Genomic DNA, 23,516 nt, shown 5'->3' on the forward strand with positions numbered 1-23,516 from the left:
CCCTAAACCCTAAACCCCTAAAACCCCTAAAATCCTAACCCCAACCCCCAAAACCCCCAAACCCCCCAACCCGAGCCCGAAAGCCCTGGAAGCCCCTAAGCCCTAAGCCCTAAACCCCCAAACCCCAAACCCCCAAACCCCAACCCAAAACCCAAAAACCCTAAACTCCTGAACCCTAAACCCTAAATCCTAAACCCTAAAAACCTAAAAACCTAAACCCCAAAACACCCAAACCCCCAAACCTAAAACCTAAAACCAAAAAACCGAAAACCCGAAAACCCCATAATCGAAACCCCAAACCCTAAATCCTAAACCCTAAACCCAGGCAGTTGAACTACTCTGCTACATCTGATCAGCCACGACGACTCACTGACTCCGGTTTGATCTCCCACGACACTACATTAATGCACACGATCGTGTTCAATTATGACCAAAAAAGAATCATTTGCCCCGTCACTTCACAAATAATATAATACCCCTCTATAAAAGAGGAACCCCTCCACCTCAAAGGGGAAGACTCTGAAACCCAGAAAAGGCATCTCCTCTTTCCTCTTACATATTAGCCTCCTCTGACTTAAGCATCGGAGGGCCGACGCCAGAAGTAGCGGAATAGTTCAACTACCTGCTGTGGAAGGCTTGAGATCCGTAGATAACAAGCGCATTGATTGTTGAGTGAACCGAAGGTCAGCAGAGGCCATATGCTTTAATGATTGAGTGAGCCGGAGATCATCAGAGGCCATGCGCATTAATTGCTGACGGCGAAGCAAGGTATGGTCTCTGGCTGAACTACGGAAGCGCGTGACGTTAGTAGGTGAGTAGTGAGGTTAGGTTTCTGAAGGCTCCCGAAGGAGATCAGACCGAGGTCGAATGCTATGACGAGACATCTCGGAGTCCGGCATCTGGTCGGGCGCCGAGCCGAGCTAGTTGCTTTCAGGTTGGGCGCCTCCGATTCGGACGTCGTCTGGTCGGGCGCCCACAGGTCGGGCGCCCTCGGATCGGGTGCCTCCTGGTCAGGCGCCTCCTATTCGGGCGTCGTCTGGTCGGGCGCCCGCAGGTCGGGCGCCCTCGATTCGGGCGCCTCCTAGTCGGGCGCCCGCAAGTTGTTTTGGAATAACTTAGTTTTTTTCCCTAACAGGACCCATTATCATTCAACTTCATGGGAGGCTTTGAGCTAGTTATCTCTATAACTATTTTATTCTAGTGACCTAATAATTTTAGGGGATTTGATTTAATAAAAAGAAGAGAAGAGAAAAATTGATTAATCTTGATCCTCCCACTGACTTCATCAAGTCAGATTAAAAAAAAGAAACTAGATTCAGCCTGATTCTTGGGCACCTAAACCAGTCACATTGATTTTGCTTACAGGCATGGATCAACTCGAATCATTAAGTGATCTAATTAAAAATGATTGACTAAGTCAGCCAGGTAAGTAAGATCAGTGGAAGGAATATGCCATTAACTCGACAAAGACGAATCAGTACGAGTAGCTCCCAATTAAAAACCACCGGTCAAGACTGCCAAACTTACCTTAGACACCAACTGGTTAATCAATTTTGATTTTAATTATCCTAATAACTCAGGCTCAACCACTAAGCCTCAATCAAGTTCCATTTGGTCTAATCAAAAATATAAACTTGATCAAGTACAACTATTGTATTTGATTGAGTATCCTTGACCTAATCTAATTACTACTTAGTTAAATTTGATCAATTACTCCAATTAGTCCATCTTTGATTTTAACCCTATGTCTAACCCAGTTCACTAAAACTTGATTTGAGTTAACCCAAAAATTCCCAAGATTTATGCAATGTCAATTAGATTTCAATTCACAATTCTAAATCACTTAATTCTCAATTAAGTGTAGATTTATAAAAAATTTCAGATCATTACATAAGTTTTGAATCACATGTTAATTACAAATTTTTAGTTCTTAAAACTTATTTTCAAATCTGAATTTGTCAATTAAACATGCTAATTTCAGATTTAATTCATGTTTAAATCTTATTTAATTTATGTTCATACATCATATATACAAAACTAATATGAATTTAATCTAAACAATATACATCATATGCATCTGATTTTCAAATCTGATTTTAAACATTAAAAAACAATTCAGCAATATAAATAGAAGCAGAGAGGCTTGAAGAAATTTTGACTCACGATGGACTGCTTTGGGCTTTTCTTTGTCTTTGTTATTTTGACCCTCCTTTGTTCTGTTTACCTTTTTGCACAGGCTTAGCTAGTGATACTTTAAGATTTACCTGGGCAAAGAAAACACAAAGTGACCACTGAAATCAATCAAAAAGGGAGAATAATGTATTATCATTCAACAGATCAATACCGAACCTTTAAGCCACTCTCCATTATTTCCTCCTTATCAAATGACTCAATACATGAAACAGCAGCCTCTCGCATTGTGTAGTTAACAAAGGCAAATCTTCTCTTAGCTGATGGGATATTACGTGCAAGGATGATACGCTCAATCTCCCCAAATTTTTTGAAGGATTCCCTCACTTTGTCTTCATTCCAAGATAATGGTATGCCTTCAACATAAACCGATTTTACCTGAACAAAGGCGAGATATGTGGATCACCATATCAAAACAGTAAAAATTTGACAAGAAATTGTCAGTGACTAATCAAAGAGATCAGAAACATAAAAACAAAATTCTTCTGTGAGACTAATGGGTCATATCATGCCCATAAGATCCCAAAGTGAAAATGGATATCTGCTCCAAATTGCTAGAGAGTGAAAAGTAGAAGTTGGAAAGAGAAAAACAGTTATTGGTGAGAACATATTATGTGCATGCCTAAGGTAGACCACATCACTTTATACTATCAAACAATTGAACAAACTAATAAACAGTTGACTATCTGAACACTATTCAACATCCTAAGAATAATGCAAAGATGGAAGGAAAATTGTTACAAGTAGCCCATAATAATTGGACATAGAATTGGAAAGTTAACAAAAACCCAAAATGACTTCCACATTACAGTGTTTAAAGCTGTTAAGCATAATTTACAACAGAAATTTTAACATGCCTGCACCTTAGAGTGTGCATGTGTGATTGTGTGGCCATGGTTCTAAATCCCAAGTCATAAGACAAAAGTAAAAAAGTACAGCGCATTATAACACATAAAGCTCCATTCAGAGAAGAAAACGATAGTCTTCGTTGCTATATAAAGTATAAAACTTGTAAAAGACACATAAAAAACAAAAAATACAACAGATCTAATTACTTGCAATTTTTAAAACCATGTACCAAATTACACGAAAAAAGCCATTTTGTAAGCTCTAGGTGCAAAAACCATATAACAGATTTTGATGTTATGGAGTAGAGCACAATGAGTGATATGCACTTTAATCTGATGAGCAAATTAAAACTTCTAACACATCATAATTTATGGCCTAAAATTATCAAAGCCATCACAAGCGATGGGAAAATAGGGAGGGGTGTAGATGAAAGATAGAGAGAGAGAGGGAGAGGTGGAGAAAGGTGGGGACCTTCTGCATCTCCTCGGGATCATTCAATGGCTCAGCCCAAGCAACTTTAATATTCCGACCCTTTCCAAAAGCATCTTTCTTCTAAAGTATTTTGTATGCAATTTGTGCATCTCTGTTACTTTCAAGTTCAAGAAATGCAAATCCACGATTGGAATCTGCATTATTAGGATCAGCCATGACTGTGACAGTGTCGATCTTCTCAACTCCAATTTCCTATAACAGGTTGATGACCTGCTCATCAAATAACATGAAAGAAAATAACTCAGCCAGAGAACAGACCTTTGAGGATATGTCATTAAATAACAGCATATTCTAGCTTTTATTTGTATTATTGACAACCACAAAGAAATTGCTACATAAAAATGAGGAATATACTCACATCTTTTTTCTACTTTTTGTCAATGTTCCCTAGAAATATTGTATCATTCCCTTCAAGAGCTGCAGCTCCACAAAGCTTCCCACAAAGCTTTAATTGCATATCAAAATATCAGAATCGGAATGTCACCAAGATTCATGGCAATATGAAAAGTCCAGATTACTAAATCAAACACATCAAAATGATTCACCCAAGCAAAGTGGGTAGGGACCATAAAATACTAAATTTGATGATATAAAGCATCATTAATTTAAAACAATTAAACCACCTAACAGTATTAAAATAATTAAGCAATAATGATGAAGGTATTGCATGAAGCACAAATACTAGATGATGTTAAAAGTAATGAAAAGGGTAGAAGATATTAATCACCTTTAGAAGGATAAGCAATTATCAACAAAGTTATTAGGTTAATGAGAAAAGGCACTTCAGAAATGAGTCATGCGAACATAACTGTATATGGGATCATACAGTTGAACAAAGCAAATGTCAATCATTACACAAACCTATAGGTTGCATTAGACTACCCAAACAAGTGAGCATAATTATAACCTTGCAACCAATATATTAATTAGATGCTAGCAACCAAAATCTTTTACCAAGGATGACACAAAACATACTAGGACTCAATACCTATACCGATAGGTTACTAGTAATGGTACAAATTAGTATAGTAATATACTAAAGCATAGTATGACTATTAGTTCTGGCACAACAAGAGTGTTCATGAGCCGCACAGCCCGCCCGGTCCACTCAAGCCTGGAACATTTTGGATGGGCCTGAGCTTGAATTTTTAGCCCGACGAACCAAGTCATGCCTAAAATATGAGCCTGCCTATAAAATAGGTTGGGCTCGAGTTTAGATTAGCCACGCTAAATGCAGATCTTATAAAAATATAATACATATCACAAATGAATGCCTTAGCCCACCATTAGGTCATAGATTTAGGTGTTCGACATCAATTGAGGGCATCTCCTCACCAGGACAACGCCTCTGGCCATCAAGCATCGTCCAACGGCCTCTCGATTTCGTCAACGACCCCAACTACTGTACTTGAGGTTGTAGCAGTCCTAAACCCTAAACCCCAAACCCCAAAACCCAAACTCATAAACCACAAACCACAAACCCCCAAACCCCAACCCCCCAACCCCAAAAAACCCAAATCCTAAAACCCTAAAACAGTAAACCCCCTAAATCCTCTAAAAACCCAAACCCCAAACCCCAAAACCCCAAACCCAAACTCCAAACCTCAAACCCCAAACCGAAAACCCGAACCCCTGAACCCCCGAAACCCCCAAACCCTCAACCCCCCCCCCCCAACCCCAAACCCCAAACCCTAACCCCTAAACCCTAAACCCTAAAATCCTAAAACCCTAAACGTAAAACCTTAAAACCCTAAAACCCAAACCCTAAAACCCTAAAACCCTAAACCCCTAAAACCTAAACCCCTAAAACCCAAAAACTCAAAACCCCTAACCCCCAAACCCCAAACCCCAAAACCTTAAACCCCAAACCCTAACCCCAAAACCCCAAAACCCCTAAACCCCCAACCCCCAACCCCCAAACACCCAAAACCCCCAACTCGAACCCCAAAACTGTAACCCCGAAACCCCGAACCCCTAAACCCCAAAATCCAAAATCCCAAAACCCCAACCCCAAAACCCCAAACCCCAAAACCCCAAATCCCACAACCGAAACCCCGAACCCCGGAAATTCCGAAACCCCGAACCCCGAACCCCTAAACCCTAACCCAAAAAACCCCAAAACCCCAAACCCCAAACCCTAAACCCTAACCCCTACAACCCTAAAACCCTAAAAATCTAAACCCCAAACCCTAACACCCAAACCCCCAAACTCTAAACCCTAAACCCTAAAATCCTAAACCTCCTAAAACCCCTAAACCCCAAAAATCCCAAACCCCTAAACCCCAAACCCCTAAAATCCCAAATCCCAAACCCGAAATCCGAAACCCTAAACCCTAAAACCCAAAAACCCAAAAATCCTAAAACCCTAAACCCTAAACCAACTTTAGAAGTATCTAAGTGCCCAATTCTCATGTTACAGAATGTAACTCCTAAATTGCATATTATTGCAAACTCAAATATTCTATCTCCTATAATATTCCAATCACCAAATTCTTCCCCAGCAGGTATCTTCATTTCCTATACAATCTGCTCTTCCACGTTAAATCAAGTCCACGTTTATTAGTATTATTTCATCTCAATGCATTTTCTCATCCTAATGATACATGTTATTTCTTTTTCTGGCGAAATTTCTTCATATATTTCACATGTTGGTTTTTTCTTTTCATTCTGTAAAATTGCCTTTATGGTTAAGCTCTAGTGACATTATCCAAATTCTCTATCTATTTTTTTTATCTGTAAGTGATTCTTTTCTGATGCTATGCACCAAAACATACATAATGTAATATCTACATAACTGAAAAAAGGAGTGCTTTTTAAATGAGGGGCATGTTCCCAATCTGTTGGCAAAGAAGTATAGAACATGGCAATGAAAAATATTATGGTTTTTACTCCATTGTCATGCCACGCTAAAGTGAATGCTGACAACCTTGTTATTTAATAAAAAATGTTCCCTGTGAAACATCAAAAAGGTGTGAAATAAAACCATACTTGGAGTAGTACAGGTAAAAGATAACTGAAGCATAACAATGAAAAGCAGAAAACCCAAGTTAAATATTTCTGGAGGCACTCGACAGAAAAAAGAAAAAGGTATACCAAGTATAAAATTCTCCTTGTAGAAGCTGAATTATCATAAAGAAGTTTCTGGACAACATAAGGGTATGCAGATTGAAATGTCTTAAAATTTTGGTCTGCAGTCAGTGCCAATCTTGATGATGAAAACAACTACAAACAATCTTATAAACATAATAATTTGAGTGTGCATGCCATGCACATGTATTTATGTGATGCATGTGGTTGTCAACCATGTGTGAACTGTGCATGTCAACACTGGATTAGAATAAGCTAACCTTCTAGGGAAGCTAGAGAGCGCAAGACCAGTGTATATAATATGGTGGCATACAGAATTGATTCTTAAGTGCTATGGACCAAATTTTACCTAGAACCTGCAAAACATGGGTAACAGTTGCCCACCAGAACAGAAAAAGATCTTCTTTCAAACAGTTAAGTAAAACCTGTGTTGTGTAAACTGATATCTAAATCAAGAATGAAAATGATTATATAGGTTACAAATATCAGATGACTTATTATTGTTGCATAACAATCATTATATCAACATGCTGAAGTAACAGATCATCATTTGAAAATGAGTGGAGCAAAAAAAATAGAGCAATCAATCTCATGAGATCCTACAAGTGACAGAATACTATATAAATGAAGAAAGAATGCACAACAAAATTAATATATAAGAACAATATATAAATTTGTAAGTCATGATGTGAAGCTATTTTAAAGGGTGTTCGGAAAAAAGAAAAAAAAAAAAAACAAGTAATATCAACTCAGAATACCAATTTAACATCATGCCAAGAAGGTACAACCATTCATATAATTATCTCAAGTAAATGATGAATATAATACTCGTAGAAAGAAAAGGTTGCACGTGATTTTTGTGGATGTGGAAAGTAGTTATGATCGAAAAGCCAAATGAACTTATTGGGTGGGTAATCAGAAAAAGGCTATTGAATCTGTATATTGATGAAATATTTTCATGCGGGCAAAAGCAATGACAAGTATAAGAGCCGCTTGTGCATAGATGAGGATGTTTTCTATGGTAATAAGCCTTCACCGATGATTGGCTTCAAGCCCCAACTTTTTATTTATTGTTACAGCCTTACAGGTGCACTAATCTTTGAATTTTGATACCCCAAAAAACCAATTAGTGCATGCTATTTCTAGATGTTTGTTAAAGTACCAACAAATTTGACTTTTAAAAGAATAATTGGGTATGATGGTTAAAACCTAGTGTTACCAAAACATGCACATGAAATGAAATTCAAGGTATAAATTTTGGTTTTGGGCCATGTGTTGGTTGTTCCTCAAGCCAGAGTATTTCTGTTTCATTTCATGTAAAATAGGTTTCAATTAAAACAGATTAAAACTAAATTTTAATTCTAAAGGTAAAATTTCAAAAAAAAAAAAAAAAAGCATGATGTTTGGTGAAAAGGAAACAGTATTAGATGGTAAGTGTAGAAGTAGCACACATGTTATGGTGGTGTCTTATATTTGGATGTTTGGTGCTGTAAAACTTTTCAAGGATGTTATCATCCTTATCACTCTAATATTCCAATACATGTTTGATCTGAACAAGCGAGCTATGCCATATATTCTTGCTTCTTTTAGCTTCCAGTGTTAACTAAAAGAACCTACAATAGTGTCATGCTGTTTTAGTCTAATTCATGATTCCAGCCCAGAATCTAATGTCCTCATAAATGCACTTTCAAAACCTTGATCGATATGGATAAAAGACCTTAGGTGACATTCCTTCCTAACATAACAATAATAATTCACATGACACCACATGAACCATAAAATAACACCGTGTCATGATGGTAGAAGAGAAGAAAAGGGTTGAAACTATTTTGTTACTAAGAAAATTTAAAACAACTTATACAAGTAACATATAGGTCAAATACTCACCCTACTAAATTTGATGTCAGGTATTCCATCATTGAAGACTACCTCATCCAAGGCCTCTTCCAAATCCTGACACATTATTTAAGCAAAGGCAAGAAAACACATTGAGCATATATTTTCATAAAAACTATAGAGGAATGGGAAAATAAAGTATAGTATGACGCAGATCATTTCCACAACTGTTTGTCTGCATTATTATCTGGAGTACGCTAGTGTGCCGATCTTCATGCTGAATTTAGCCTATATCATATTGTTTGTTCCTTCAAAAGTTGTCACACTTTGTACGGTACCTTATTGGAATTTAAATTTAATAATTTGCTTATTTTTCCAGAAGTCTTCCACAAGGTCTTCAGGAGTCCTCACCAAAAACCTTTTAACCATTATTACTACATAAAATTAAGACATCCTCAGATCATACAGTTAATGATCAGTAATCGAACTTCATAAGCAAGCTATAACCAATTTAACAGAGAAATTGTGTTTTATAAGAGCTGATGCCAACAAAGGCATTCCATCATCATCTTCCAAGCCTTTTTCCATCAACACCAGCTACAAATCACAGCAATAATTAAAGAACAATCTGTAAAAGATAATTTTGCCCAACTGGTTAGTTATGCACTGTATTGGTGATATAATCAGAAGAAATTAGAAAGCTCATTTGTATTTCTCTAGCTGCTAAGATTCCTATAAATGTGTGCAAGGAAAAAATAAGCCAATTTTAAGCTTTATGTCAACTTCTCTATCAAAACACACAGTGATCTCGGTGAATGCATGAAAAAGGGCAGACTTTGTATTCAGGTCTTTTATCTTGTCGCACTTCTCTTAGGGTTTTTTTTTTCTCCCTCTTAGATGTTTGCAGTTTAATATTATAGTTTCCCATTTAGGTCATTTCTTTTGTTCTTTAATTTGTCCCTCTTTTAACATACCACTTACTACATGTCACATGTAAGCACACACTACAACAAACTGGTCTTCTTTTAGCACCTTGCTAAGAAGTTCGGTTACAAAGATGAAAAAGAAAATTGGTAATGAATGGAGTACCATTTTTACAAGACGTTGATTGGTTTCAGGCCTCACAACATCCATCTCAGTCAAACCATAAACAAGCGCACCCCAGTCTCCATTTACTATGTGCATTATGGAAGCAAGCAAAGCAAGCTTATGTTTCTTCTCCATCCGACAAAGCAAACCAAAATCAAGAAACCTAAAAGGTTAGGTAAAAATTAACAATTCAGACTTCTTAAAGAAAGAGTTAAAACCCATAAACCCTAAGTCCCTAACCCCCAAAACCTTAAAACCCCCAAACCCCTAGACCCGCAGACCCCCAAACCTAGAAATCCAAAAACCCAAACACCAAACCCCTAAAATTCTAAAATCCTAAAATTCTAAAACCCTAAACCGTAAACTCTAAACCCTAAAACCCTAAAAGCCTAAACCCTAAACCCTAAAAACCTAAACCCTAAATCCTAAAAACCCAAACCTCAAGCCCTATGCTCCTGAAATCCTAAATGATAAACCCTTAAATTTTAAACCCTTAAAACCTAAACCTTAAACCCTAATTTCTTAACCCGTAATCCTAAACCATTAACCCTTAACCCTAAATCCTAAATCCTAAACCCTAAGCTCTAAACCCTTAAACCCTAAATCCTAAATCCCAAATTTCAAACCCCAAACCCTAAAACTCAACCCCCAATCCCCAAACTCCAAACCCTAAATCCTAAACCCCTAATACAAACCTAGAATCTTTTTTCATAAATAACTTGATAATCAAAATCAACGTTACAAGAGTGAAGAATTCCTAGCCCGCTCTAATCACTCTAACCTAAGCAAAGTTACCCGGAGCAATCATCACAGACGATCATCTTGCCCAAGAAATAAAGAAATAGAAATAAAAAGAAAGAAAAGAGACGAAAGGGAAGGAAAGAAGAGGGCGTACCCTGATAATCTCTACTGCTGCTGCTGGTTCTGAGGTTGCTGCTGCTGCTGTAGGTTTGGCGGCGGTGGGGGCCTCCTCCCAGGTCTCGGCGGGGCAAACACTGGGACCGTTCCACCAGGTAGCAGCGGTGGAGGCATCCTAGCCCTGGAGGATAGAGGAGCCGGCATCCCGGGCCTCTGCGGTGGTGGGGGGCCGCACATCATCTGAGAGGGTGGCAGGCCCATAGGGCGCTGCCCGATCTGGGGCGGGGGCATGAGGCCTGGCGGCGAACTGCGCGGGGGGGCATGGGAGGGCGGGCGGTCATGGGTGCAGGGAAGCCGAGCACCTGGTGGGGCGGATGACCTGCGGGTAAGAGACAGGCGGGGCAGATAGCTGCGGCAGAGAGGCCGGGAGATCTAGGGCTACATCATGCCGGGGGCAGGGTCACCGACATTTCGGATGGGACCGACGAGACCTGGAAGGCCTGGACGAGGGGAGCGGGGGGATGCCGTGGCCGGCGGCGAGGCCGATGCTAGGGCCTGAGAGAGCCGCGGAGGCGGCATGGGCCTTGGCGTGGGACTCGTCTGGGGGAATGGGGCCTCGATAGTCATGTAGACGACCTCCTCGCCGTGGAGGAGGATGAGGCCGATTGTGCCGCGTTCCTCGCGCTCCGGGGTTTTTTGGATGGATGAATATAAGGGGGCGTTTGGTATGGGGTGATAACCCCAGGATCAAGGGTGATCCGGATGAAGTGATAAAATCACCGTATTTGATTTCATCTTAGTAATCCTACGTGGCGGTGATATCGGATCACCCCACTTTTTAGATCACCGTCCAGTCCAGTGATTTTATACCCGTCCTTGAGGACGGGTTTCCAACATCACCGAAGCGCGGTGATCTGATGTTGACCAAACTATCCTTCACCGCAGCCGTCCCGCGGGCGCTGCTAGCCGGTCGCAGGCATCGTCGGCCTCGGCCCAGCTCCTCCCAAGCGATCTGACAGGGAGATCTCCCCCTTGCTTCGTGGGAAAAGAGGGGAGATCTGATGAATCGGGAAAGGAAAAGAAGAAAAAAAACAAGAAGAAAAAGGATAAGAGGAAAGAAGAAGAAAGAAGAGGAAGAAGAAAAGAAGAATAAAAAAAGAAGAAAAAGAAGAGAAGAAGGAGGAGGGAATGGCCACTTACCGGTGGATCCATGGCCGTAGCGCCGCCGATCCTCGGTCGGAGGCCCTTCCTGTGCTCCCCACGATGGGGTGGGCTCCCGCTAGCCTCCCTCCCGAGCTCGCCTTCCTTCCTTCGTGGAAGAAGAAAGGAGAAGAAAGAAAGGAGGAGAAGAAGTCGGAAGGAGTTCTGGAAAGAAGAAGGAGAAGAGAAGAAGAAATGGAAGAGAAGAGGAGAAACAAAAAGAAGAAAGAAGAGGAGAAGCTTCGGGAAGAAACAGGAAGAAGAGAAGAAAAGAAAAGGAAAGAAAAAGAAAAGGAAAGAAAAAGAAAAGAAAAGGAAGGAAAAAAAAAAGAAAAAAAGAAAGGAAGGAAAAAAAAAAAGAAAAGAAAAGAAAGGAAAAGAAAAAAGAAAAAAGAAAAGAAAGGAAAAAAAAAATAAAATAATAAATAAATAAATAAATAAATAAAAATGAAAAATGATGAGCAAGTGGAGAGAAACTTGGCTTTAAAACGACTACAAATTTTTGGTAATTAGGCCGAGTCATGGTAGTCTTAATAGAATAAAAAGAACAATGTTGTAACAATTTAGCATATTGACTTATATTTTTAATTCATGAGAATTAAAAATACATAAAAAATCCATCTAAGGTATATCAGGGATATTTGTGGTATTATGTGGTCGGTGATCTTGGATCCCCGTACCATACCAAACAAGTTACTCATGGATATCCAGGGATTTTTAATCACTGGACCATAGCCTACCAAACACATTGATCTTAGATCACTAGGGATCAAATCACCCCAGTATTCGAATCACCAGGGATCTTAGATCACCGTGGTGATCCTGCTGGGGTTACCAAACGCCCCCTAAGAGACACAGAGGGCGGGTCGGACACAGGGATGGATGAAAATAAGAGACCCTTGTACCGAAAAAAAAAAGACTCGGCGCAGTGAGATCTGGTTCCAAAGGGTCGGTACTGCTTTATCACGTGCTCCTGCACACGTGCAAGGGTGAGATTTGAATTCAACGCAGAACAAGCAATAAAATATTATGAACATTTGATTTTGCATTTTATGGACTTGACACTACATACAGATGGATAAGATAACTTAAAGATATAATTTTTGTAAACATAATAATAAATTAGAAATAATTGTATAGTATGCATAATTAGATTTTTTTTTTTTTCAAAAGTTATAGGGTATGCATTAGAATTTAATATAAGTGAAGAAAATTAGAGATAAACTTTTAAGGATTAGTATCAAACACTAAATTCATATCCTAATTCATCGGAGATTTCTGCATTCTATTTCTCCATTCATAACCTAATTCACCGAGATTTCTCCACATAGCTTCTCTAATTGATCCAAGCTTAAGTTTAAAATTTTGCAAAAAAGTTTAATAGTGGAAATATTATAAAACTCAAATCTTCAGAGGAGAGAATTTTTCTTCTTATATGGTTTCTTCTTATATGCCGAAATAGTATATCCAAGAACTATCATAATTTCTTTGGATTGGTTCCCCATCCTTGACAAGGCGGCAAGGCAATTGGACAAAATCATTGCTGATACGATTAGGATTGTAAAAAATGCATTAGAATTATCTATTTCCTCCTTCTTTGTTCTATAGACACTAGACGCCTAATCATGATCCAGCAGGTATGATAACAACCAATACTGCCACCTGCCTCAACTTCAAAGCTTCGAATGCAAGTCCCACATGGGTTAACATGATGTCAGAGAGTAGATCAACAAATATCCTTTCAAATTATTCTGCCAGCCAAGCTTACATCTCCCTTACTTTAATCTTCCAATCATATTGGATAAAAAAATCAGCACCTTCTATCTATATTAGAGGGCTTGATCGTCTACCTATGGTTGTCCATATAGTTAAGGTGCACATAAAGAAATCCCATATTGAGAGTCGGATTTCCTCTATTTTTCCAATAGCTTACTACATGACAACAACATGCCTCGGTACAAATGATACAGAGGTAGAGTGCCCCTAAGCAGTAGACAAAAAACGATGCAGTGCAAGTTCTCTAGCTGTCACAAAGATTGTGAAGGAACTCCAATACAACCTGCGCATCAATATAGGATCTCCTCTTACATGGTGCAGCACCTTGTAATATATTGCTTTCACCTAGCGGTCACTTAGAACTTTCTGCAAGACATGTGTACAAGGTGCAGGTGGCAGGTCCATTTCCCTCTCTTGTCCTTTCACCACAATCACTTGATGATCATGCTAGCCTAGTGCTTCATTCCATCCAACAACCTTAATCATCCGGTGGCAGATTATATCAGCAGGAGCCCAATTGAGATGTTGACGGAAGAAGGTTGCATCTTTAGAAATCATAGCTCCAGTTAAGGATGTTGCATCCTGTTCAATGGAAGAAGCACCAGGTTAGTCTAAGCCTCCTCCAATACCTGATTAACAAATGCATTACACACAAGGTTGACAACATGCATGGCTACAGACAAGCGACCGGCAACCTCAGACTTCCAATTTCTAAAAATAGAAAGATCTAGGATGGCAAAGCTGGCAATAATTATATGCATCTTTTGCAAGAATGCCCGATGCCCTCTACCCCAGAGATAATTTGCCTACATGTGCTTCATTGTTATAATTCAAGCATTATTTGCCCTGCTATGAAGTTGTAGCGGCTACTGAACTACTAACTCATCAATTTTATCCTCACTTACATTCCGTAAATGATTATACATAATATAAAAGATACTGAAACTTTTCATGTTTGAGGATGTCAGTGCACTTCATCTGGACACTTGCATTTAAATTTTATCTATCTTTTATAGTTCTATCAAACATGTTACAACAAGTCAATTCATACTTCACAAAAACAGACTGCACATTTAGTTTAAGTAAATACCATGCTGTGGTCATTATTGTTTGCCCTTGTTAGAGCTCTTTCCCACGTTATTCCTTTCTTATTAGCATTTTCAGGCTTATGTGCAATATGCTTTGAAATATAATATAGGGGAAAAAAAACAAAACAACCACGTTGAGATAAAATCTGATAAATCTGATTTCAAAGCTTGCAAACTCCTGCAGCAGTGACTAACATAGATATGTGGTTATGCATAGGTTACAACCATAGTCGACGGAACCATTCCGAACCGGACGGTTCCGCTCATTCCGAGCCATATCGGTGGCTTACTGGTATGGTTCACACAGTAAAAACAGCACGCTAGAGCCAGAGAAAGAGAGAAAAGAGAGTGAGGGGGAGGAAGGGAGAAGGAGAGGCGGCGAATGCCGGCGGAGGGCCGCGGGGGGGCAGCGAAGGCTGAAACAAGGGAACCGACCGCAACCTTGGTTGTCGCGGCCTCCGCCGCCCCTTGCAGCCTTCCGCCGGCATCCGCCGCCTCTCCTTCTCCCTCCCTCCATCCCCCGCTCACTCTCTTTCTCTTTTTCTTCTCCGGCTCTGGCAACGTGCCCTTAGTACGGGCCGAGTTGTCCCGCCGGAGAACAAGTACGGTATCCGATACTGATTCCTCCGACCTTGGTCGCAACACATACCACAGTCATCAAAAATCTTCTCAGCACAACACCATCCTTTGATCGTACGAGCTGCAAGATTAGATTTGCAACTTCAAAGACCCCGTCTCGTACATTTTGATTGTATGCAAAGGATTTGCAGGTGACTAACATGTTATGCACATTTGTACCATTTCTGCATGCAACATATAGGATACAGGAAGTTCCTGGCTTGTAAGAATAAAATCAAGGTGAAACAAAAACAAGATATCTGATGTTATGATCAAGTGAAATCAATATAAGAAGTCTCTCAACTCTTTTCTCCAGAAATCAAGACAAGAAGTAACATAGAATCAAAATATTATATGTGAGATAGTCTTCAAAGTATCTATGTTCATATCTCAATATTTCTGTAAAAAATAACTTAATGCAACTTGTGTCCCTAAAATATTTTCACAGAAACTTTTCAGTTAAGAGGAAAAAAAATAAAAAAAATTCCCCCAACAATGGCAGAGTATCATGCTATCTTTTAATTTGGCTCTCTAGCATATAATTTTTCTGAGAGATGCAGTCCCATATATCCGATTTGTCTTTTTATATTTCTTCTAGAACTTCTCAAGTCCAGCGTTATCTTGGGGCGTTGCTACCCGGTAGCCCATCAAACTGCTTTACCTATGACAGTATGCTCTAGTTCCTATCAATGCAGACTTAGCGGCAGCACCTCTTTGGCCCATATTTTACCAAAAAAATTCTACATAAGTTTGGTACCAGGTTGACATCCGGCTGTTACAGCAATTGAACCTCAACACAGAACTTAAAGACAGGAATAGGCTTGTAAGTAAAGGATGAGGAGCTGACAATGATAGAGTATCCTATGCAAGTAAGCAAGGCAGTGACATATCTAGGAATAAGTACAAATTTTTGGAGTACGTAATTTTCTGCTTAAACTTGTTCAGGGCAGAACTCCAGAATGCTCGTATTTCTCTCATTTGGATACCAAAGCCACCATGTCCTCAACATATTTCATCCCTAAAAGTGAGCTGATTAAATGAATTGAATTGCGGTAGCACATTGTATTTTTCATTTCTGTGGTTGAAAATCTTCAGTGCTAAGTAATCTTTTGCTAAGGAAGCAGAAAAAACAGAAATTTTGTAGAAAGCTTATTGCTTTGTGCTAGCAAATTGTCATCAAACTAAGAGGAACAATCATGTATTCTTCCACGAGGTTTATTGAGAAAAATATCACAGCTTACCTCGTTGAACCTATTCTCAGCAAAAAAAAAATTCCACTAGAATTCCCTCCTTTTGATGAAGACAACCTACATGGGATGCATCGAAAATAGTAAGCCTACTGATTCTCTATTCAGAATATTTACCAACAGGACATGAAGGTACAGAATGAATCATTTTCAGTTGGAAGACTCGGTGAACTATGTCAACATAATATAAATAGTTGAACACTCATATCCCAATGCTCAGAGATCTAACCATTTCAGCAACCGGGAACCACATCCATATACAAACAGCATGAGGTTAAGATACATCTTTTGAGCTGCATAAAACAGAAAAGAAAATATGGCCAGCACTTTGAAACTTGCAAGCTAGCCCCCTACTAACTCTAGAATTTTCTATCCAGCTAATGCCATAATCTCAACCCATAGAATAACCCTTTTTTGTCACATTCTTTAAGCATCTAATATATGAGCAGTGTCAGTACAGGCAGCATGCCAAGTACTAGTTCCCCTAATGGTATAGTAAGATGTGCCCGGTACCAGTCAGTACCTAAAAAGTCTTGGTATAGATAATATTCAAAATCATTAGGTTTCTTGAAGGAATATAAATTCATCTAAAAAGAGGATAACAAAAGCCTTCATTACTTTCATCTCAACTATGTCTACATTCTACTTCATTTTGACATTATTCAACCTCTGACTTTTCCTCTTCAAGTAGATAGCTTTCAGTACATTCTTTCTTGATTCTTTTTTTATGCACGCACCCGTAAGTACTTTATGTCACAAAATAGCTAAATCATTAAGCTATGGGCTTAAAACCAGCATCAACTACCACTGACTAATGTATTTTTTGACAGAAAGGAAGGGAGATCCACCTGCACAACAACCACTAACCAATGTTATATAATAGGAGCCACATCCTGCTGCAACTTTAACGACCCATGCACTCCATATTCCAGAAGAGAGAGCATATTCTTTTAACAAACTTTACCAGCTTTAGAAGTATCTAAGTGCCCAATTCTTATCTTACAGAATGTAACTCCTAAATTGCATATTATTGCAAACTCAAATATTCTATCTCCTACAATATTCCAATCACCAAATTCTTCCCCAGCAGGTATCTTCATTTCCTATACAATCTGCTCTTCCACGTTAAATCAAGTCCATGTTTATTAGTCTTATTTCATCTCAATGCTTTCTTCTCATCCTAATACATGTTATTTCTTTTTCTGGTGAAATTTCTTCATATATTTCACATGTTTTTTTTCTTTTCATTCTGTAAAATTGCCTTTATGGCTAAGCTCTAGTGACATTATCCAAATTCTCTATCTATATTTATTATCTGTAAGTGATTCTTTTCTGATGCTATGCACCAAAACATACATAATGTAATATCTACATAACTGAAAAAAGGAGTGCTTTTTAAATGAGGGGCATGTTTCCAATTTGTTGGCAAAGAAGTATAGAACATAGCAATGAAAAATATTGTGGTTTTTACTCCATTGTCCAGCCACGCTAAAGTGAATGCTGACAACCTTGTTGTTTAGTAAAAAAAAATATTCTCTGTGAAACATCAAAAAGGTGCGAAATAAAACCATAATTGTAGTATAGGTAAAAGATAATTGAAGGATATTAATGAAAAGCAGAAAACCCAAGTTAAACATTTTTGGAGGCACTCGACAGAAAAAAGAAAAAGGTATACCAGGTATAAGATTCTCCTTGCAGAAGCTGAATTATCATAAAGAAGTTTCTGGACAACATAAGGGTATGCAGATTGAAATGTCTTAAAATTTTGGTCTGCAGCCGGTGCCAATCCTGATGATGAAAACAACTATAAACAATCTTATAAACATAATAATTTGAGTGTGCATGCCACGCACATGTATTTATGTGATGCATGTGGTTGTCACCCATGTGTGCACTGTGCATGTCAACACGGGAATAGAATAAGCTAACCTTCTAAGGAAGCTAGAGAGTGCAAGACCAGTGTATAATATGGTGGCATACAAAATTGATACTTAAGTGCTATGGACCAAATTTTACCTAGAACTTGCAAAACATGGCTAACAGTTGGACACCAGAACAGACAAAGATCTTTTTTCAAACAATTAAATAAAATCTGTGTTGTGTAAGCTGAAGTGACAGATCATCATATAAATGATTACGTAGGTTACAAATGATTATATAGATTACAAATATCAGATGACTTATTATTGTTGCACAACAATCATTATATCAACATGCTGAAGTAACAGATCATCATTTGAAAATGAGTGGAGCAAGAAAAATAGAGGAGACGTGGAATACAGAGCTATGGGCCTATCTCTTCGGAGAGCGACTGGCTGAGAGAGGGTTCTCTATCATGATTCCTTCCCATGGAAGCCCTAACATGAGTGTCTAAAGATCCTCTTGTAGTCTGAAGGTGAAAGTAAAGGACCTCTATGACCTGTATAGGGGAGACGCGCCTCGGAGGCTAGATGGGGCGTAGATTTGGAGGTTTAAAGTTTACCCCAGGGTTAGCCTTTTCATTTAGAAGATGGCTTGGGGTCGCCTTCCCACCAAGAGGGTATTGAAGGACCGAGAGATGACCATCCCTCCGACCTGCCCTTTTTGTGATGATGCGGTGGAGACTGTAGATCATATTCTTTTCCATTGTCAGAGGGTCCTTCATGTGTGGAGACTCACCAGCCAACCCACAGATTTCCTCCAGTCAGCTATGCCAGCCCTGACCTTCCTCAAGTCTCTGCAAGGCAGTATCAGCAATGTGTGGTCCAAACAATAGGGCATCAGGGCTTTTTATATTGCCTACCGCATCTGACTATTCAAGAATGCCTATATCTTTAAGTGCATTAGACAGTTGACCAGGCTTGTGTTGGAGAGAGCCATGATTCAGGCGGCTTAGGTTTTTCATCCTACCTCTGTTGGAGTGACGGCGACAGCTCAGGACACCTGGGACTCCAACTCTGCTTTTGCAGCGATCCAGTTTATCTTTACATGAGAATCCATACTTCTAAGTTTTCTCAAGGTCAATTTTGATGGTAGTGTGTCTGACGATGGTTGCAGAGGAGGGGCCGACTTTGTGATCCAAGGTCTGGACCTGAGCACGCATTATCTACGCTAGGTGGATCCTGAAGGCTGACAGCATAGCAACTAAGGGTGACTCGGCCATTATGGTCGGTTGGATCCAGGGCCCGGCAGGGGCGGCAGCCTTCCATCCGCTTTTGGTCGATATTTGGAGCAGCTTAAAAGAGTGCACTTCCTTTGTAGCCAGGCACACCTATCACGAGATGAATGGTGCTGCGGATTGAGTCGTCTCCTATGTGGCGGAGCACTTGAGAGTGGTTTTGTGGACCACTTTGTCGGCTCTCTTAATTGCGCTCCGTGACATTTTATTTTCTGATCTTCTTGGATGTATTCATACTAGGTTTGTATGATCCGTCCGTTCTATCAAAAAAAAATGATGCAATAAGCATAATATATTGAATATAGGTATAAGAGATAACAAGAACGCATCCGGCATGAGTTGCACTATAAGGCATGAAAAAATGTGGAGGAACACTGATTTTAAAAATAAATTAGACCTTGAATTTTACATCAAATGAGCAGAAATAAGGATGTGATCTAAAATAACAGTCTCTTCTACCAAGTTGGTATGCGTGATGTATGTTCTGCATCAGATATAACCTTCTGATATCAAGGATAGCATATAGTTACAGGATGCAAATCTCTTGCTTTATAGCATATGGTCCACAAGATACACACCTCTTTCTTTCATGCACTTTAACAGCCTCCAAAATTCAGAATAGTATTTGGCACATGAAGGGCTTGTCTTTTATCAAAGAGAAGGCATTTGATGGATGATTATGATACCAATTAACAATTTGTTTGGACTAAATTCAACAAATATACTTACCCCCAAGCTTGCAGACTTGAATTGGAAACAAGAAAAGTAAAACGGACATGATGCAAGTACACAACTACAAATGGAAAAGAAGAGGGTACCATTCATTAGCTAATGAACCTGACTCTTTCTTTCTGGAGTATAAAACATGTTTTACAAACAACATTGTTCTAGATTAAGAGCAGTACGGGAAATAAAGTAAGCCTATTTTTTTCATTCATCTTTTTTAACAAACTTGCCCATCCACTAATATCATTTTCAACATGAATAGCTAATCATAATGTGAAATGACAAATTCTTCTGTATGCAATGAAAGAATGATAGACAACTTAAGCAAATGCTTCTGTATGAGACATTCTTTGGTGACTATTTAAAAAGAAACCATATTGATGTATTTTTACATTTTAAAATTTAAGAAACGAATCACAATCTACCCAGTCCTGGGTCCGCTTGATTTAGTTGCCAAATCAAATCATATCGAGTTTGCTACCTTTCAAGAGTGAACTGCATTCGTTAGTTGTTCCACATACACAATAAATGGTTCACAAGAAACTTCCATATAATTTTTTCCTAAACCCTAAACCCTAACCCCTAAAACCCTAAAATCATAAAATCCTAAAAACCTAAAAATCTAAAATCCTAAAACCCTAAACCCTAAAACCTTCAAAGCCTGAACCCTGAACCCCTAAAACCCTAAAATCCTAAACCCTACACCCTAAACCCAAACAACCTTTATTTTTTTTGGCTAAGAAGGCCATAGCCTATGTAATTATATTAATTAATGCTGAAAAATAATAGCACTGATATCAGTGTTTACAAAAGTGATAAGGCTGAGGGAAATTATCAAGAATTAATCAGCAGACTGATTAGCCTGCCTAAACACATGCAAAACAGAGTAGATACCTAAAGATCTAAGCAACAAAATGGAATATCTAAGAAGACGATTATCAACAAGAGATAGGTCAGATCGGAGTCAATTGATAACTGTAAGAGAGTCTCGTTCCACAAAAAGATGATTGCAATTAAGTACATCCATTTTACAGAACATTGAATGCATCAGCACCATATAGTAGAGCCATAGTGAACAAGACTAAGTAGTCCCCATTAGTTAGAAAGAGAGTTGGTAAGCATGTTCTAGTACTGCTTTGAAAATAAATAATCACATAGGAATAAAATCTGACCCATCTCAACAAAAGCACAACTGTGCTACCAAATCTCTGCAACCATTCTTAAATGTTTTCTCTTTCGATCCATTATCTATTTCTTATTCAGGATACACTAACAACGACTAAAAGGATTCCAAAGAAGATCTATTGCAAATTGAGTTGTCACAGCTTTGTAGCGATAGGTGTTATTGCAAGTGCTTTGCTATATTAAGAGAAAAACTCCCTTTCTTTGCTTCAATAATCAATATTAAATGAATATCTATTGCAAATTGAGTTGCAAATTCAAACTTAGACAGCTTGAAACTTGGATGGCGACTGTATTCTCTCACTTGCTGAAACAGGGTGAAGAAGAGGTAAAAATCAAGTATGATGACATGGATAATTCAAAGAAAGCATCAGATCAGGCTGCTTATGGAATCATTCCCTAGAATGGTTTTGAAGTTAGGCTCCAACAGAAAGCAGGATGTATGACATGAAATGATACCCTGGCAAGTGAGCTGCTGTTCATGATTATCATACCTGTCAAACATTGAGAGTTTTTTTGACAATGGCAGCGGATGTATCGGAATCATCTTCTGAAAATGAATCAGAATCAAGATCACAGATTCCACTGGACTCTTCCACAGAAGCGTAACCACCAGAGTCATCATCCCTGTCTGCATCCATCGTGTGGGTATCACCAGTTCCGGGGCCTACCATCTCCATCTCCTTTTGGTGAGCCCTCCTTCCTCTCGCCGGCATCCCTGCCCTCATCATGGCCATGTATCTCTCTCTGATTTCAACAAGGGGATGCTTTATGAGAAGGTCTCGGCCACCGCCATAGGCTTCCCTGAGCACGACCGTCTGTGTCCCCAGCTTCTGCGACAGGTAGAAGATCCCGGGATGGCGCTCGAACACCTTGGTGAACTTCTGGGGCAGGCCCAGCGGCTTCCGCAGGTTGCTTACGTTCCTCCGCTCGGTCTTCTTCCCGAGGGTTAGGTGCAGAAGCTCGTGGAAGACTCCCACGATCCTCTTCTCGGAGACGTCAGTCCGGGGGTCGAGGCCCGAGGCATCGGAGTAGGGGCTGGTGTAGGGCAGCGTCTGCCACTCCTGCAGCCACGCCATGCCCTTCTTCTTCAGCCCATAGCCCCTCGTGAACCTCACCGGGAACGCCAGGCACTCGCCGTCCTCGCGTCGCTCCCTAGCGGCCCTCTGAAGCTCCGAGACGGCGAGGCGGCCGTCCCACGACGCGAGCTTCAGCCAGATGCGCTCGTCGCCGGGGGGGCGGACGAGATCGAAGAAGTGCGGGTAGCGGGGGACGAGAATCCGGTGATAGTCTGGCTGCAGGCCGATGTCCCACCTCAGCTGGTCTACGGTATGGAGGGGGAGGGCGCGGCCGGGGGTGAGCATGAGGAGCCGGCGGAGGCGGTCGACGAGGTCGATCTCGGCATGGCAGAGGACCTGGAGCTCCAGGCGGCGGAGGCGGAGGGCGTCGTCGGTAAGGGTGAAGCAGGAGACGGGCCTGCCGGGGCCAGGGGCGGAGGACTCACGGAAAAGGGCCGGGAAGCGGCGCAGGAAGGCGGTTACCTTAAGCCCATCAGCGAGGCCGAGCTGGCGGCGGCGCCTGGAGAGCTCGTAGGCGGGGACACATCCACGGGGGTCGGGGGAGATGCGCTCGAGCAGATGGAGCGCAGGGCGAAGGTGCCGCTCGCGGGCAACCACCGAGTCAAGGGTTCGGTCCTTCACCCACTTCAGCTTCACGTTTACCAGGGACGCTCGCTGCTCCACCACGAAAGGGAGGGGGTGGCGCCGCCGTTGCGAGCGCCGGATGATCCACCACACCATGTTTTCTCCGCTCTGCGAGAGTGTTGGGGCACGGACTTCTTACGGTTGGCGGCCGCCAAGAGGATCTCCTTCCGCCGCCACCAAGCGCGCTATCCTCTCTGGGGACCCGGCGGCACCAGATCAGTCGGGTCTCAGGAAAAGTCACAGGAGATCAGGTCGGTTAAGAGTCCGGCCCAGCTGGTTCGGCATGCGACGTGTTATCGCATGGATATAGATAGGGAAGATTTGGAACGCCCTGCCATGGTACACGACGACGCCTCATCTGCCTGTTTTTATCCATTGTTGCTCCACCCACCGTAATGGGCACGGAGGGTGTTGCCGC

General features: G+C 40.5%; 1 protein-coding gene across 14 annotated transcripts; it reads right to left on the bottom strand.

The window, feature by feature from the left end:
• Window positions 1-1,508: 1,508 nt before the first annotated feature.
• LOC103722317 (Ubiquitin carboxyl-terminal hydrolase family protein) lies at window positions 1,509-23,194 on the bottom strand. 14 transcript variants are annotated; one of them, XR_016400121.1, is made up of 8 exons: window positions 11,602-11,885; window positions 10,439-11,459; window positions 8,506-8,571; window positions 6,879-6,974; window positions 3,890-3,976; window positions 3,511-3,741; window positions 2,350-2,568; window positions 1,509-2,264 (listed from the first exon to the last, which is right to left on the bottom strand). XR_016400121.1 is itself a non-coding variant. In XM_088719399.2 (2 exons), the coding sequence occupies exon 1, from the start codon at window positions 23,192-23,194 to the stop codon at window positions 21,893-21,895; it is 1,302 nt and encodes a 433-aa protein (XP_088575525.1). In that variant the 3' UTR covers window positions 13,324-13,959; window positions 21,890-21,892. The 14 variants fall into 14 exon arrangements, 4 of the variants coding, with proteins under 4 accessions (XP_088575525.1, XP_088575526.1, XP_017701959.1 ...); XR_015976904.2 differs by lacking the exons at window positions 10,439-11,459; window positions 11,602-11,885 and adding exons at window positions 18,006-18,118; window positions 21,890-23,194 and having other exon boundaries at window positions 2,192-2,264; XR_005514780.3 differs by lacking the exon at window positions 6,879-6,974 and having other exon boundaries at window positions 11,602-11,880.
• Between the last annotated feature and the right edge of the window lie 322 nt (window positions 23,195-23,516).

The sequence above is a fragment of the Phoenix dactylifera genome, chromosome 4 (assembly GCF_051530095.1).
Source record: "Phoenix dactylifera cultivar Ajwa chromosome 4, Ajwa_hap1_PhDact_Kaust_v1.1, whole genome shotgun sequence".
Classification (NCBI taxonomy): Eukaryota; Viridiplantae; Streptophyta; class Magnoliopsida; order Arecales; family Arecaceae; genus Phoenix; species Phoenix dactylifera.